We start from the raw sequence: 14,969 nt of genomic DNA, 5'->3' as shown, positions 1-14,969 counted from the left end.
TCATTGTAGAGGGCAGAACTTCACAGAAGTTAGGGTGAAAAAATAGAAGAGAAGAGAATAAAAGTAAAACATTTTTTAAAAAGCGAACTCAAAGACCGGAGCAGTAACAGGCCAAAAATGCTATCGCATTCACACCTTAATCAATCTTTATGGCTCGTACAGCTTGACCCCCTTCCAGGCAAGGGTTGAGACAGGCCAGAAATGTTGTGCCCATTAAGGGCCCTGAGAGCCTATGTTGCAGCTACCGCTGGCATTCGACAGTCTAGTAGTTCATCCGTAGTAGTTAAAGCTGAGTTTGTTGTCTACTGAGTCATAGGTATTTGAAATTACTGACCTGTTCAAGTGGTTGTCCTTTGATGGATGTGTGACTCAGTGTAGAGGGTGTATTGGATATGTGTATGATAATTTCCTTTGTTTTGGGATGTTTAACTGGAGGTAGTTGTCTGTGCACCACTGTTGGCATGCTGTGATAAAATTGTTATCACTAAGAAGACCTACTATGGTTGTGTCGTCTGCATATTTGTAGTATGTGGTGATGGGAGATGGGCTGCTGCAGTCATTTGTGTAGAGAGTGTACAGAAATGGACTGAGAAAACAGCCTTGGGGGGCTCCGGTGTTGGTGATGAGGGCTGATGATGTAGCTGTGCCTACTCTCAATGTCTGTGGTCTGTTGCTGAGGAAGTTGTATATCCAGTGAATGTGGAGTGGAGATGGTAAAGTAGGGAGTGGAGAAGACATGCAACTGCATCCTCTGTCCCCAGTTTCAGCCTGTATGCAAATTGGTGAGGGTCCAGTTGTGGTCTGACGGTTGGCAGGATGAGGTGAAGCATGATCTTTTCCATACACTTCATGATTGAGATGCAGTGCAACTGAACGGAAGTGGTTGGGCTCTGACGGGCAGGGTTTTTTTGGGTATCTGTGCAATGGTTGAGGATTTCCAGAGGGTAGGAACTCTAGCTGTTCTGTAGGATTCCCAGAAAATGGTGTGGAAGACTGGGGAGAGCTCTATGGCACAGAGCTTCAGCCCCGGTGCCTTGCCAATTTTGCACCTGGCCATCAGCTTCTGTACATCCCCCTGAGTGAAGGGTGGCTACTGGGATTCTTCCAGGGGGAGCGCTTTGAGTAGATTCCTCTCAGGAGATGCTGTAATCCTGGGTGTCAAACCTGTTAAAGACACTGTTCAGGGAATGGGTCTGTATTTGTGAGATTGTGCTGCCTGGTATGTTGTCCTGTCAATAGTTTTACTCTCTGGAAGGCTTGCTTTGTGTTCATGTTGCACTCTTGCTCTAGTCTGTCTCTGTGCTGCAATTTGGCTAGAATAATGTAATTTTTCCTGTGCCTGTTGAGCACCTTGAGTGTGGCCCAGTCCTTTTGCTTGAATGCAATCTGTTTTTCCTTTATGGAGTGTTTGATGTAGGGGGTGATCCAGGGTTTGGAATATCGATATTTTGTGACCGTTTTCACAGGGATGGTGTTGTGAATGCAGAAATTGATGTAGTCTGTAATTTGTGTCACTTTTTCATCCAGACTGCCCTGGAAAATGTCCCAGTCTGTGCAGGCAAGAGAGCCCTGTAATTGTGCCATGGCATCCTCGGACCATTGGGTGGCGCTGTATGTTCTTGGTTTGATGCGTTCCAGTTCCGGTTTGTACTCTGGAAGAAGGTGGATGACGTGATCAGATGAACAGAGTGGCGGGTGAGAGCGTGCACCGAAGGCGTTGAGTATATTGCCGTAGCACAAGTCTAGGATGTTTTCCCTCCTTGTGAGCACGTCCATGTATTGGTGGAAAGAAGGCATGACATTGCTGAGTCTACAGTTGATGAAATCACCCAGAAGCTTTCGGGACACGCGCCACATGGCATGGCAGCATAGTAACTGAGCTCCGGGCATCAGCCTTGAATTCAATTATCTTTACTAATTAATAATACACACAAACAAACAAATAACATCTTGATTTGCTTCAAGATAAATGAGGATAAAGGCAAGAAAGGAGGATATGAGCTATGATGCAGTAACTTTGAAAGAGAACCCGAGATGGAGGCTGCAGTGAGAATGAAACTTTGGATTCAATCCGTATAGCGATGAGTGAAGTTATGACTGCGGGAATGGCAGCGCTCTAGGCTGAATTGAAAAAGGACCTCTGACTTTCGTACATGCTTTAGGGAAGATATTAAAAAACTAATTGAAAAATTTGTATTAGAAGTTAACCGGAAAATACAAGATGGGACAGGCCAAATTGAAGGGGCAGTGAAGCGCGTCTGCCAGATGGAGGAGAACATGCTCGTCATGGAAAGATGGGGCATCGGAGTCAAAGATACTCTCATCCAGCTGCTCACTTAACAGCCGGCTACAGGAAAATGTGACCGATCTGGAAAGGCTCTTAAGGTGCAATAATATCAGGATTTATGGCATCCCCTAGGACACAGAGGGCATGTCAGCAGTGACTTTTATTGAAAAATTCATCGGGACAGAGCTGGGGAACGAACTCGGCCGTGGACTGGGGTTTGAGCGCGCCATGGCACCCAATCCACCACTGAGTGCCCCGCTACGCTCAATGGTGGTTTGCTACTTCCAGTTCTCTGTTAAAGAAAAGATAATTCACGCTGCCTAGAAAAAAGAGCTCTGTTTCCAAAACAAACAGGTGTCTTTTATCATGATTATGCAATGGAGGTGCCGAAAACAAAAGGAAGGAATATAGTTTTACAGACCCTACTAACAAGATTGCGAGTCTTCTTCGAAATGAGCCCTACAACAACACTGCACAAGCAGCAGAAGACCTGCGGAGGAGAGGATACACAGTGGGCAAGATCCCAGGCAGGATCAAGCGCCAAGACATCTCGAAGGAGACTCTGGCTTGGCGTCTACCCTGGGAGACAACGGAGGCCCGACCCGGGGGAGGAAAAGAGCAGATTCAGGAGAAGCTGAAGGAGTACCGCAGAACGAAATCTGGAGCAACAGCAAGGGATGAAAGAGACATGTAATCATAATTTCCCCATTGTCCTATTATAATGATGTTTAGTTAAAATATAGGCTGATGCCCATGGGCTTACGAAAGAGCCACCAAACTCTTTTTCTCCACTACTGAGGGCCCCATCTTGTGGCCAGCTCCCTCTCTGTCTAAAGCGATATGACGGTTTTTCTGATGAAACTTCTGTTAACCTTTTAGATGCTTAACATGAAAAACTTAAAAAGATGGGCTTTAGAAATACCTTCTTTTCATCATATAAGAAAGGAAAAAGAAGGGGAGTAGCTATATTGATTTCTAATGCTGTCAAATTTAAATTAATATCTCAAATTAATAATATAGAAGGTAGATTCGTTTTGGTAAAAGGAAAAATAGACCAGAAAGAAGTAACATTGTTTAATGTCTATGCTCCCCCTGGGAGCAATATAACCTTTTTCAGAAGAATATTTGAATTCATTACATCACAAACGTATGGGACTCTTATTTCCTGCAGGAGATTTAATTATACTTCTGAACCCCTCTTTAGATACAAGCAATAGAACAAGAAAAAGGAATTTGATTGAAAAACGCATAAACAAAGTACTTAAAGACTTGGGACTTATTGATGTATGGCGAACTATGGCTGAATGGATCAACTCCAGTATATAACTTTTATTCTGCAAGACACACAGCCCATTCAAGGATTGACTATTCATGTATAAGAAAGTTTTACATACACAAGAAAAAGTACACAAGAAAAAAACATTACAGCCGTACAGTGTGTCTGCTTTAAATGACGAAGAACAGAGAAAAAAACACAAAAAAAAACAACGTGAAGCCCGCCATCCCTCCAAACAACCCATGTCAGACACGGTCACAATAACCAATCAAGAAACCGAACCTAACCCTAACCATGGCCAACCTCAAAAAGTGGTGAATAACATGATACGGTCTTGACCGGATTTGCAGACACGAAGGTAAGCATCTACCATGATGTTGGTGTTCTCGGCTACTAGCCCCGCTGCTGCCTTAGCGTTAGCACTGGGTAGGATGTAAACGCAGCTGATAATCAACATGTGGAAATCCCTCGGGAGATAAAAGGGACTCAGGGTCACCGTCAGCACCTCCATGTCTGGTGTGCAGATCCTTTTGTGGATCTTGATGTTATCACACCATCTGCTGTTAATTGAGATGCAGATCCCACCACCTCTCTTACCGGACTGACGGGTCCTGTCAGCTCTTATGATGGAAAAGGGATTAAGATTGACCTCAGTCTCTGGAACTTCATCGTCAATCAAGGGTTTGGTGAGGGCGATGATGCAGGCGTCCTTGTAGGCTCTCTCCACCAAGCACTTGGCGTGCAGCAGGTCTTGTTCTTCAGAGAGCTGATATTTGATAGTGTTGCGTGTGGCCATGAAAGATCTCCTCTATGTGCCTAAACCGGTTTTTCCCTTTTCTCAGCAGGCTGGCAATCAGGCTGACACACCTGCAGCCGATCAACTCCCTGATTGCCAACCTGCTATATAAAGCCAGCAAGACCATTTCCTCGAGAGGGACAGACCCACCAGCACCTTTGGTCCCACATTATGATTTGTTAAAATCTTTGATTTAGTAGTTGTTTTATTTTTGGCCTGGAGATGGCCGGCGGCCTCTTTCTTCATTTGGTTTTTAGTTTATAATATATATATAAAGCTCCGACGTCCCTATAAGGGGTGGCCTGGTCCCCCCTCCATTTTTGCTGAGTTTGGCCAGCATCTCCAAGTCCGTTTTTGGGTTTGCTGATTTCTTTTTTGGTAAGATCCTCATTTGTATTTTGCTAGTTTTCCTTCAGGAATGTTTGTTTCCTGTTGGGATAAGTTGTTTAATAAAAAAAAACTTAAAAGTTCTATCTTCTTTGGTGTCCTTCTTTTATGTTTCGGTCTCCAGTTTGAGCCACTAGTCAATTTATTCAATTGTTTGGAGGCCGTAACAGATAGTATGATGAAGGGAAGAGCAGGCCTGAAGGGACGCTTCGTCTGCCTCTACATCTTGGTTTGATCTCCGGTGGGTGTGCAACTGGTGGTATTTGGTTGCAGTCGGCGTAGGCCCAGGGATGTAGGAGATCCGCCCGGCTGTGGGTGAGTGATCGCTGGTCGCTGGCTAGTAGCGCCAACGCCGGGTTGTTGTTGGTTATTCATAGAATAACAAATGTGATGGCAAGTATTTTTCGTAGGTCCGGCATTGTAAACATTGCACAGACAAACAATGTGACTTGACACGGAGACGAGACTTCACAATTTTTGGATTAGACACTATACAAACAGGCCAAAAACAGACATACATACAAGACAGATGTGACCCCGCTATGAACACTGACTGACTGTGTGCCGTCCCAGCAGATCATGCGCCTTGTACCGCACAAGGTCAAGAATACTCGGATTGCTGAAGGAGTTATCTAGGTCCTTTAACCGGGGAAGGACTATCTGATTTTACCTGGTGTATGGTGTTTACGTGGCATTTGAGATACCGGGGTATTGCCTTAATCCGAAGAAAATTGTGTTTTTAAACTGCATGTAAACGCACTGTATGAGACGATCCTCGAGCTCAGTATCCTTTGTGAGGCACTCTAAATATTCCCTGTGGGTGATGGCAGTAACTCTGATACTCTGGTAAAACTCAGATCCTCTTTCCAGGGTATGGTATGTAAGTATGTATGTATGTTTGTGTCTGTAGGTGGTCCCTGTGAGTCTAGCAGAAGTCTACCTGCTGCAGCTCAATATGAGGTTTCCCACTCATTCATCTTTCCAGAGGGTTCTGCCACTGCTCAACGTTACTGTGGCGTCGCTGCATCCACTGACTGACCAGCAGGTACACACTTCACTGTGATATACAGTATACAGGAAGACTGGAAGTTAGCATGTTGTGTAGCTAGGCAAACTAGACTATTTTGCACTCTATACTACTTACCATCAACTGGTCCTCCAGCACTCCCAGGCATTGAAGAGGTTTTCATTTTCTGACGAGGGGTACGAAGGAGAAATGGGATTGGGCCTTAATGTTAATAGCAGAACTAAGACTAACATTAGCTCTAACATTACATTTGCTTAACATACATGAATGTTAGCATTATCATTTTACGCGTACTGATGTTAGCATGTAGCTCAAAGCACCGCTGTTCCTCAGTACAGCCTGACAGAGCTGCTTGCACTGTAGACTTTGGCTGGTCTTGATTTTGGTCTGACCGGTGTTGGCATGTCTCTGTCATATTGAAATTGGAATATGAATACACTAGAAATGTGACTGTTCCTCCTTCAGCTGTTTGAGGTAGTGAATGCGGGCGCTCTGACCGGAGGAACGATGCACTGGGGGGAATTTCTGCACCGTCTGGAGCAGCTCTCCTCTTTCCTGCCGCAGCGGAGTGATAGCAGCAGGATGCTAAACCATGCCTCCTTCAGGGAGTGGCTGATGTGGCGAGAGGAGGGTCAGGACAACCGGTTCCTCTGTGACCCCAGGTACACTGACAGACAGTGAGAGAGTGAGAGTGAAAAAGAGAGGGAAGGAAAGAGTAGTTTTCACTGAGCTGTGTGTTTGTCTCCAGGGGTGGCCACACTCTCCTGGCCTTCTGGCTCTGCAGGCAGGAAGGAAAGTTGAACCGACAGGAGACACTAGAGCTGGGACATCACATGCTGAAGGCTCACATCTACAAGGTTAACATGCACGCATGCACGCATGCATGCACGCACGCACACACACACACACACAGACACACACACACAGATGTCACATAGGAGAGTTATACATTATCTGAAAGCTGGAACCTGAAGATTCATTTGAGATGCAGCTCATCTCTGTGTGTCAAGGTTTTCAAGTTTAAAAAGAATAATGAATGAATGAAACAAATAAATTAATTGTAAAAGTGTTTAAGAGGTTAATACATTAAGATTTACATATATGTAAGTTTCAAAAGTTTTTGCAACAATGTTTGGGTTGATACCATTAGTTACACAGATTTGGTGCTGAATATAACCACATTTACTCTACAAATTACCACATTAAGACGTTGAGGATCCATGTTGTGATTTTGGATCAGAAACTTTTGTAGATTCCAGTAAGAATTGCATTTTTGCCGATTGGCGAGCATTTGTGTTGTGTAAACTATATCCGTAGCAAACCAGGGTCCCGTTTCACAAAGCAGGTTTAGTGAAAACTCTGAGTCTGTTAACCCTGAAATGAGGGAAAATCTAAGTTTTCTGTTTCACAAAGGGAGGTAACTCAAACCAGAGACAGAGGGGTAACTCTAGCCTGTTTCACAAAGAGAGGTAACTTAACCTCTCGGTCAGTTACCATGGTAACATGCTCTCAGAAAACCTTGAGTTTCTCTCTGTCACCGCCCTCTTTTAGCCACACACGGTGTTTGATTTCCTCATTCATTCAGTCAGCGGGCAAGTTTTGGCGTAGTATAGTTCTGCTGTCTGTTTTTTCAGAAAATCATTTCAAAAATCATTCAGTAGGCCTACATTAGAAGTTATATTAGGTGGCAACTATTTCACTACCATGGCGTGTCCTTTTGATAACGATCCCGTGGATGAAGGTGCAGCATTACTGCACAGAGAATTAAATATTCGTCTGGAGATGATTATCAAAGTATTGATTATAGATGTGCTTGCATTTCCAGGCAATTCTCTTTTTGAGCGGTACCGTTTCATATCACAGCAGATATTGTGTGTTGCGCTGCGTTTTTTTGCAAAATGAATACAACGTATAAAAATCATTCAGTAGGCCTACATTAGGTGGTGACTATTTCACTACCATGGCATGTCCTTTTGATAATGATCCCGTGGATGAAGGTGCAGCATTACTGCACAGACGTTCTTAATATACTGCAGCCATAATTACAAAATGAATGAAATGGATCTTTTGAGCAAGTTGAATGTATTTGACTTAGCGTTTCCAAAATATAATCCCAGCTTTTCTTGCAATTCATAGGTTCAAAAGTGAGTACTTTTAATTGGGTTACCGGTATATAAACTACTCCTATATAGCCTGCTGATCCAGAATATCACCTATAATGCAAGGGGTGCATTTCACGGCAGGGGTGCTGAATACGGCACAACACCGTTTCATGTCACAGACTATCATTTACATACAGAGCCTCATCCGTCCTTACATTTCCAAAGTCATGCTCTCACATCCCAGCAGATATTGTGTGTTGCGCAGCGTTTTTTTGCAAATGGGAGTTTTTTATACAACATATAAAACAGCCACAGCCACTACGTTTAAACTTACGCACTGACCCAAGCAGCAATGTTCTCCCGTGCTGTCTCCCTCTCTTTAGCTGCTGCAGTGCTGTTACACTTTTGGCGAAAACATGCTCAAACTCTCCGTATGAGCGCATTAATATTTCCAATTCCAGTGTTTGCGTAGCGCTCCGCTTCCCCGTTGCTATGGTGACTCATCGAATCAGGGCTCCATTGATGCTGTCTTTTTATACTTGTGGTGCACGCGCTTAACTCCAGGTCAAACTACTCTGAGTTGATCAACCTAACGCAAATCTGCTGTTCTGGAACTGAAAACTCAGAGTTTCCTATCTCAGAGTAGATCAACCCAGAGTTCAGGGTTAGACTCAGAGTTTTTTTAACCTGCTTTGTGAAACTGACCCCAGGTCTTTAGTTTGTGGTTGTAAAGTTTCATGAGGCTATGATTCTCCTTGAAGTCACAGCAACAACTCTCACTATCATCAAATGACTCCTATGAGGATTAACAGCATCACAGATGAAGACAACTGGACTCAGTGAATCCACCAGAGTCTCAGCTTTGCAGCTAGTGGCCTCTTTGGCAGTAAGACGTAACTCCTCTTTAACTGTACTAATTTTCAGAACCCTCCATCTTGTCACGTTCACAGACACTTAAGCTGTGTTTAAAACCATTCCCTCATTCACTCACTCACTATTCCCTATATAGTGTTTATTAAATAGTGCACTGTATAGGGAATGACTAAACAAGATTTTAGACACCACTGGAATTTTCTAACAACACATGTAAACAAACAGACATGTAAACCTGCACTCAGGAGGACGATAAAAGGTTGTATGATGTTTCATGCCAAATTCAATGTTAAATCCCAAATCAATTGCTGACATTTCAATGGTGTTAAAGTGTGATTTTGTTAACAATGGTTGTGTGTCCTAAATGCAAGCTGTAATAGCCCACGGTTGATTTATTTCACAAGTTGATTTTTGCACCAACACAGTTCCTGTAGGCAGCTACGTGATTTACTTAAGGATTAAGTACCTCCCCTGTCACCACGACAACAAGACTCATTTATGATTTACATCAGGTGTCTCAAACTAATCCAGTAAAGGGCCGCTGTGGCAGCAGGTTTTCATTCCAACCAAGCAAGAACACACCAGGGGTCCGTTTCACAAAGCAGGTTCAACAAACTCTGAGTCTAACCCTGAACTCTGAGTTGATCTACTCTGAGATAGGAAACTCTGAGTTTTCAGTTCCAGAACAGCAGATTTGCATTGATCAACTCAGAGTAGTTTGACCTGGAGTTAAGTGCGTGCACCACAAGTAAAAAAAGGCAGCATCAATGGAGCCCTGATTCGACGAGTCACCATGGCAACGGGGAAGCGAAGGGCTACGCTACAACTGGAATTGGAAATATTAATGCGCTCATACAGTGAGTTTGAGCAAGTTTACATGGCTGCAGCAGCAAAAGAGAGGGAGGCGGTGCGGGAGAACATTGCGGCTCGGGTCAGTGCATAAGTTTAGATGTAGTCCTGTTACAATCACAGTAATATCACAGGGGAAACTGCTTAAGTGGGAGCCTATTAGTTTATTTCATTTAAGTGCAACCCCGCGGGGGAGAAGCGCACTTGGCAGCAGCTTAAGATGAAAAATAAAAACATTGTTCAAACAGGTAAAACATCGGCACAATCTCATGGTGATACCTCATTTTGAGCATGTTTTACATGGTAAAGTAAATATTACCGTAAGTGGCTGTTTATATGTTGTATAAAAAACTCCCGTTTGCAAAAAAACGCAGCGCAACACACAATATCTGCTGGGATATGAAACTGTACCGCTCAAAAAGATAATTGCCTGGAAATGCAAGAACATCTATCATCAATAGTTTGATAATCATCTCCCGACGAATATTTATTCTCTGTGCAGTAATTCTGCACTTTCATCCACGGGATCATTATCAAAGGGACATGCCATGGTAGTGAAATAGTCGCCACCTAATATACTTCTGATTTTTGCAATGATTTTCTGAAAAATCAGACGACAGAACTATACTACGCCAAAACTCGCGTGCTGACTGAATGAATGAAGAAATCAAATGCCGTGTTCGGCTGAAAGAGGGCGGAGACAGAGAGAAACTCAAGGTTTTCTGAGAAAAACCTGGTCCTGACCAGGTTAGTATCAGAGAGCATGTTACCATGGTAGCTGACCGAGAGGTTAAGTTACCTCTCTTTGTGAAACAGGCTAGAGTTAACCCTCTCTCTCTTGTTTGAGTTACCTCCCTTTGTGAAACGGAAAACTCAGAGTTTCCCTCATTTCAGGGTTAACAGACTCAGAGATTTCACTAAACCTGCTTTGTGAAACAGGCCCCTGGAGTAGTAATGTAATAAACAAGGACCAACGGCGAAAATCAACTCTGCAAGTGTCTCTCCGTTTACGATATCACTTGTCATAGGTGCGTTGTCTGCTGTCACTCTGTTAACATCAGCATTTGCTAGCTTGGCAATTCTGACCAATCAGAACGCAGTTCAGGATCTACATTACTACGCCCACCCGAGACACATCTAATCAGTGAGTGAAGTGCTTGTTTCTCCTTTTTTGTCCCAAACCTTTATTGCGACGAAGTGCAGCTACATTTGGTTCACTTCAGCATGTCATCAACTGATTCGGACCAGATCAAATAAATAGGTGTGAAAGTAAACCAGACCAGCTGGGGGAAAAAAAATCATTTTTACATCTGGTGCACGGGGAAATGGACTAGAAACGGATTATCAGGTGTGAAACGCCCTAAGAGGAAAAAGAGGGATGGTAAAAAAAGGAGCAATAACAGGAGGGGGGGATTTGTTTGGATGTTGAGTTCAAATATCAACAGTCTTTCTCCAGCATAATAGACTCCATCTATAACTTTTTATATATTGGAGGCTTCTGTGCCTCTGACCATTGCTGCCTCATGATGGTCTGTGATAGTTTGTTTCTCACTTTCCTTCAGACAGATGTCTATCAAAGTGTAGTGCAATCTTGTTAGGGCAAGTTGCTTTATTTAATGTAAGAGAACATGTCCATATTCGTGGCGGCTGCTTGTCTTTCAAGGAGGGGAAGCTATTTTTTCTGGCCTACCTCATAAATGTGTTTGTTTATTAATATGTAAATTCTAAAACATCTAAAAGATGAAGGCTCTCTAGCGCGTATTTAGTCAATGAAATGTACACACGGCAGTACATATATACATATATATACATATTTCACCACTTTTTTTTTTTTTGGTGACATTTTAGGGTCAAGCTGAGCCTCCCTTGCAATTGCCACTTGTCCATATATACCTGTATATCTACCAATCAAACTATTTGTTTCTGTGGTATGTACTCTCATGTCCAGGGTCTGAGTAAGAAGCTTGGGGTTCCCTCCTCAGTTCTGCAGGGGCTGTGGCTGTCCTACAGCACAGAGAGCCTGAGTTCTGCTCTCTCGTCGCTGCGCAACCTCTACACCCCCAACATCAAGGTAACATTTTCTACAGCCATCCACATACACTTGCTTATACAGGTGACTGTAACTTGGCTCCCCTTTCTGTGCAGGTGAGCAGGTTGTTGATCATGGGGGGGGCTGATGTGAATTTCCGTAGTGATGTCCTCAACAAGGCCCCCTTGTTGTGTGTCCATGCTCACCTGGGCCACAGTGACGCCGTAGCACTGCTGCTTGACCTCGGAGCTCAGGTAAAAATATGATTTTCTAAGGTTTGTGGAAGTATGTGACATTATGGAAACATTGTGCAAGGTTGTAATCGGAAGTTTGCATCCATTTACCATCGCCAAACTTGTGACTTATGTGTGGTTTTTCCAGGTGGATGCTCAGTCACAAGATGGTTTGACTGCACTGGGATTCGCTGCTGCAGCCGGACACATGCACATCGTCACTATGCTGAGTCAGCACGCAGCTAAGGTAGCCGTCCACCTGTCTGCCTCCTAGATTCTGTGGCTCAAATATTTCAAGCCTTCATGTGCACAATGTGACAAATGTATATTTTGGTGTCATCCAGTGGACATATCCAGAATGAGTCTTTCCCTCACAGTTTTAGTCTTTTCTTTATTCTTTATTTACATTTATATCACAAGATCAGTGACAAAGATATGGCAGTTGCATGCCCTTGACATATAATAATACAAACAACAATAAGACAGTTTTAAGATAAAGATAAACAGATTGGCCAGCAAGCAATCAATCAAACATAAATAAATACATAAAGTAAATTTTCCAGTAGAGTTTCACATTTTCCTTGAAACTTATTTTCTGTGCTGGGTTTAGAAGAACTTTGTCCAACACAAAATGCAACAAGGAGAAATGTACATAAACCAATATGTTCCCAACAACATAAAGTCTTTAGTGTATTATTTGGTGTTATAAATAATTATTAGGGCAAAGGAATGCCATTGATGTTAACCGGCATTACAGCAAACATAGAAGAACGTTCCCCGGCTAAAGCTGCCAGAATGTTGCACAATGTTGACAATGGCAGATTCGTTGTGATGTGTATGAGAACAGCCTCATGATTCACTTCATAAATCACTGCCAGAGTTGATAACAGTCACTCTGAAGTACCAGCCTATTTGTTTTATGCCAAGAATGTGACAATTTTTCCTATTTTCCCATTATTATATCGCTCAGGAAATAGGATAGTTTGGATGCGTATTCCCTAGTACCTAGTGAATACATACAGTGGAGATCAAAGTATTAAAACTTGATTTATTATGAAATACTGTTCTTTTTTACTGTTCATAATTTGATAGGATTTAAATAGCCAAGGCTTCTCAACAAAAAACGTTGTTTTGTGAAAAAAAACAGTGAGCAAAATTATAGAACACTTTCAGATCCCTCCCAGTTAGTCGTGTTAATCTGGCACCTGGTGACAGTTGACTTGATTGTTGGACACACCCTATATATCTTCAGCTCTCCTCGTTACTTTGTAAGATGGTGAGTTCCTCTAAGGTGACTGAAACCCTGAGACAGCAGGTTGTCCAGATGAAGGCCAAAGGGATGACCCTCTCAGCCATCAGAGAGAGGTTGGGCGTTCAGTCCGATTGAAACTTTACAAGGACACAGATTAATTTAAGTCCCTCAAAAAGGCCGGCCGTCTACGTTAAAAAAAGTGCATGAGAGGACAGGATTATGAGAAGACTCTCAATGGGGAATCAGTTCAACACGGCAGCTGGAGTTGGTCCCCAGTTCAGTGCTGAACAGGACAAGGATCTGTCTCTGCACAGTGACTCATCATTTAAGACAATTTGGACTGAAAGCCCACTCTGCAGTGAACAAACCTCTCATCAGCAGAAATAATAACAAGGCTAGACTTGCCTTTGCTGAGGAGCATGTTGTGTGGACAGAGAAGTCTATGAAATTCTGAACAATAAACAACAACACTATTTCATCCAGTATTTCTAATTTGTTGTCTAATTTTGATCTCCAGTGTATAGTAGACTTGATCAGAACTTTGAATAATTATTAAATGGGCTCCATGTCTTTAAGGTCTTGTCATCCTGAGAGACTAAAAATACAACTCGTTCATAACTTGCTATGCTATAATTTGCTATAACTTGCATGAGTTCAATCTGAGCAATGAAGGTGTGACTGATTCCAACTTTCTTTCAATAAACCTGCATCCTGTTAGCATGGCTATTCCGTACCAACAGTTTGTTGTGACAATTATAGATGTTTAGATAGAATACCCCACATGCACAGAGCTGATGCAAAGGCCTCTACAGTTCCTTTTCCTTTTTGAATCCTATAGCCTGAAGAAAACATTGTTGAAATCTTCTCTTCTGACACAGTGGTTACTGTAAAGTTTTTTGTCGAAGTGCCTTGGTTATTTAAAAACATGCACAGCAGTGGTGTAGCCCCAGCTAATATTCTATCAAATTATGATCAGTAAAAAATAACAATATTTCAGAATAAATTAGGAATTTATACTTTGTTCTCTAATTTTGATCACCACTGTATGATGACAGGAATGTCTTGGAAAAGTATAATAGCTACTGGCATTTTAGAAGGTGTAGCTCAAGCATGGATATGGATGTGTTTATGCAATGTGTGTTGGGATGAGGTTCATACTGTTTCCACTGATTCTGTGCTTTGCAGTGTCTCAAGTGCACTGTCTCAGTCTCTGTCTCCCCGTGTCTTCAGGTGGGTCATGTAGACAGCTCAGGACGGTGTGTGTTGGTGCACGCGGCTCAGCGAGGCCTCCTCGAGGTGCTGTGCTTCCTGCTAAAACGTGCAGACTGGAGTTGCTCCTCCTGCTGCGGCCACAGGGGGGCGAACAGGTCCCAGGCTGTGCAACAGGCTCTGATCACAGCAGCCAGCATGGGCCACACAGAGGTACACACACAGACACAGACACACATACACACACACACAATAACAAATGTTACAAATCACTAAAATGTGTATGTGCGTGTGCGTGCAGATTGTGTCATACCTCCTGGATCTTCCACAAGAAGACGAGGAAGAGGAGGAGAGACCTGAGATCAACACACCTGACAGTCTGTGGGGAGAGACAGGTACTGCAAAAGCTAACTCTATATTCAGATTCTACATATGAATGTAGAATCTGCAGCAACAAGATAAAATTTGGGTCGCAAAAGCAGTCTGGTTTCTGTTTGTAGCCGAGTATTGACCAAATTCCGTTTGAGCATGCTTTGGTTGCATACAGGTAAACAGTCTGCATGGAGAGCAAAGAAACTGGGAACCCATCAGCTATTTCTCTTTTTATTTGCTTTCTGTCATTAATTATCTGCATTAATATTTCTCAACT

General features: G+C 42.9%; 1 protein-coding gene across 1 annotated transcript in view; it reads left to right on the top strand.

The window, feature by feature from the left end:
- Positions 1-14,969, top strand: part of tanc2a (tetratricopeptide repeat, ankyrin repeat and coiled-coil containing 2a) — a 102,533-nt gene that overhangs the window by 68,092 nt on the left and 19,472 nt on the right. The window contains exons 12-19 of the mRNA XM_083931424.1: positions 5,657-5,791; positions 6,239-6,435; positions 6,522-6,630; positions 11,546-11,668; positions 11,743-11,880; positions 12,008-12,106; positions 14,342-14,533; positions 14,622-14,715. Coding sequence (XP_083787550.1) covers positions 5,657-5,791; positions 6,239-6,435; positions 6,522-6,630; positions 11,546-11,668; positions 11,743-11,880; positions 12,008-12,106; positions 14,342-14,533; positions 14,622-14,715 — 1,087 coding nt within the window. The remainder of the gene's footprint in view (positions 1-5,656; positions 5,792-6,238; positions 6,436-6,521; positions 6,631-11,545; positions 11,669-11,742; positions 11,881-12,007; positions 12,107-14,341; positions 14,534-14,621; positions 14,716-14,969) is intronic.

This window comes from Echiichthys vipera (assembly GCF_963691815.1).
Source record: "Echiichthys vipera genome assembly, chromosome: 17".
Taxonomy (NCBI): Eukaryota; Metazoa; Chordata; class Actinopteri; order Perciformes; family Trachinidae; genus Echiichthys; species Echiichthys vipera.
This window is presented reverse-complemented; position numbering and strand designations above follow the sequence as displayed.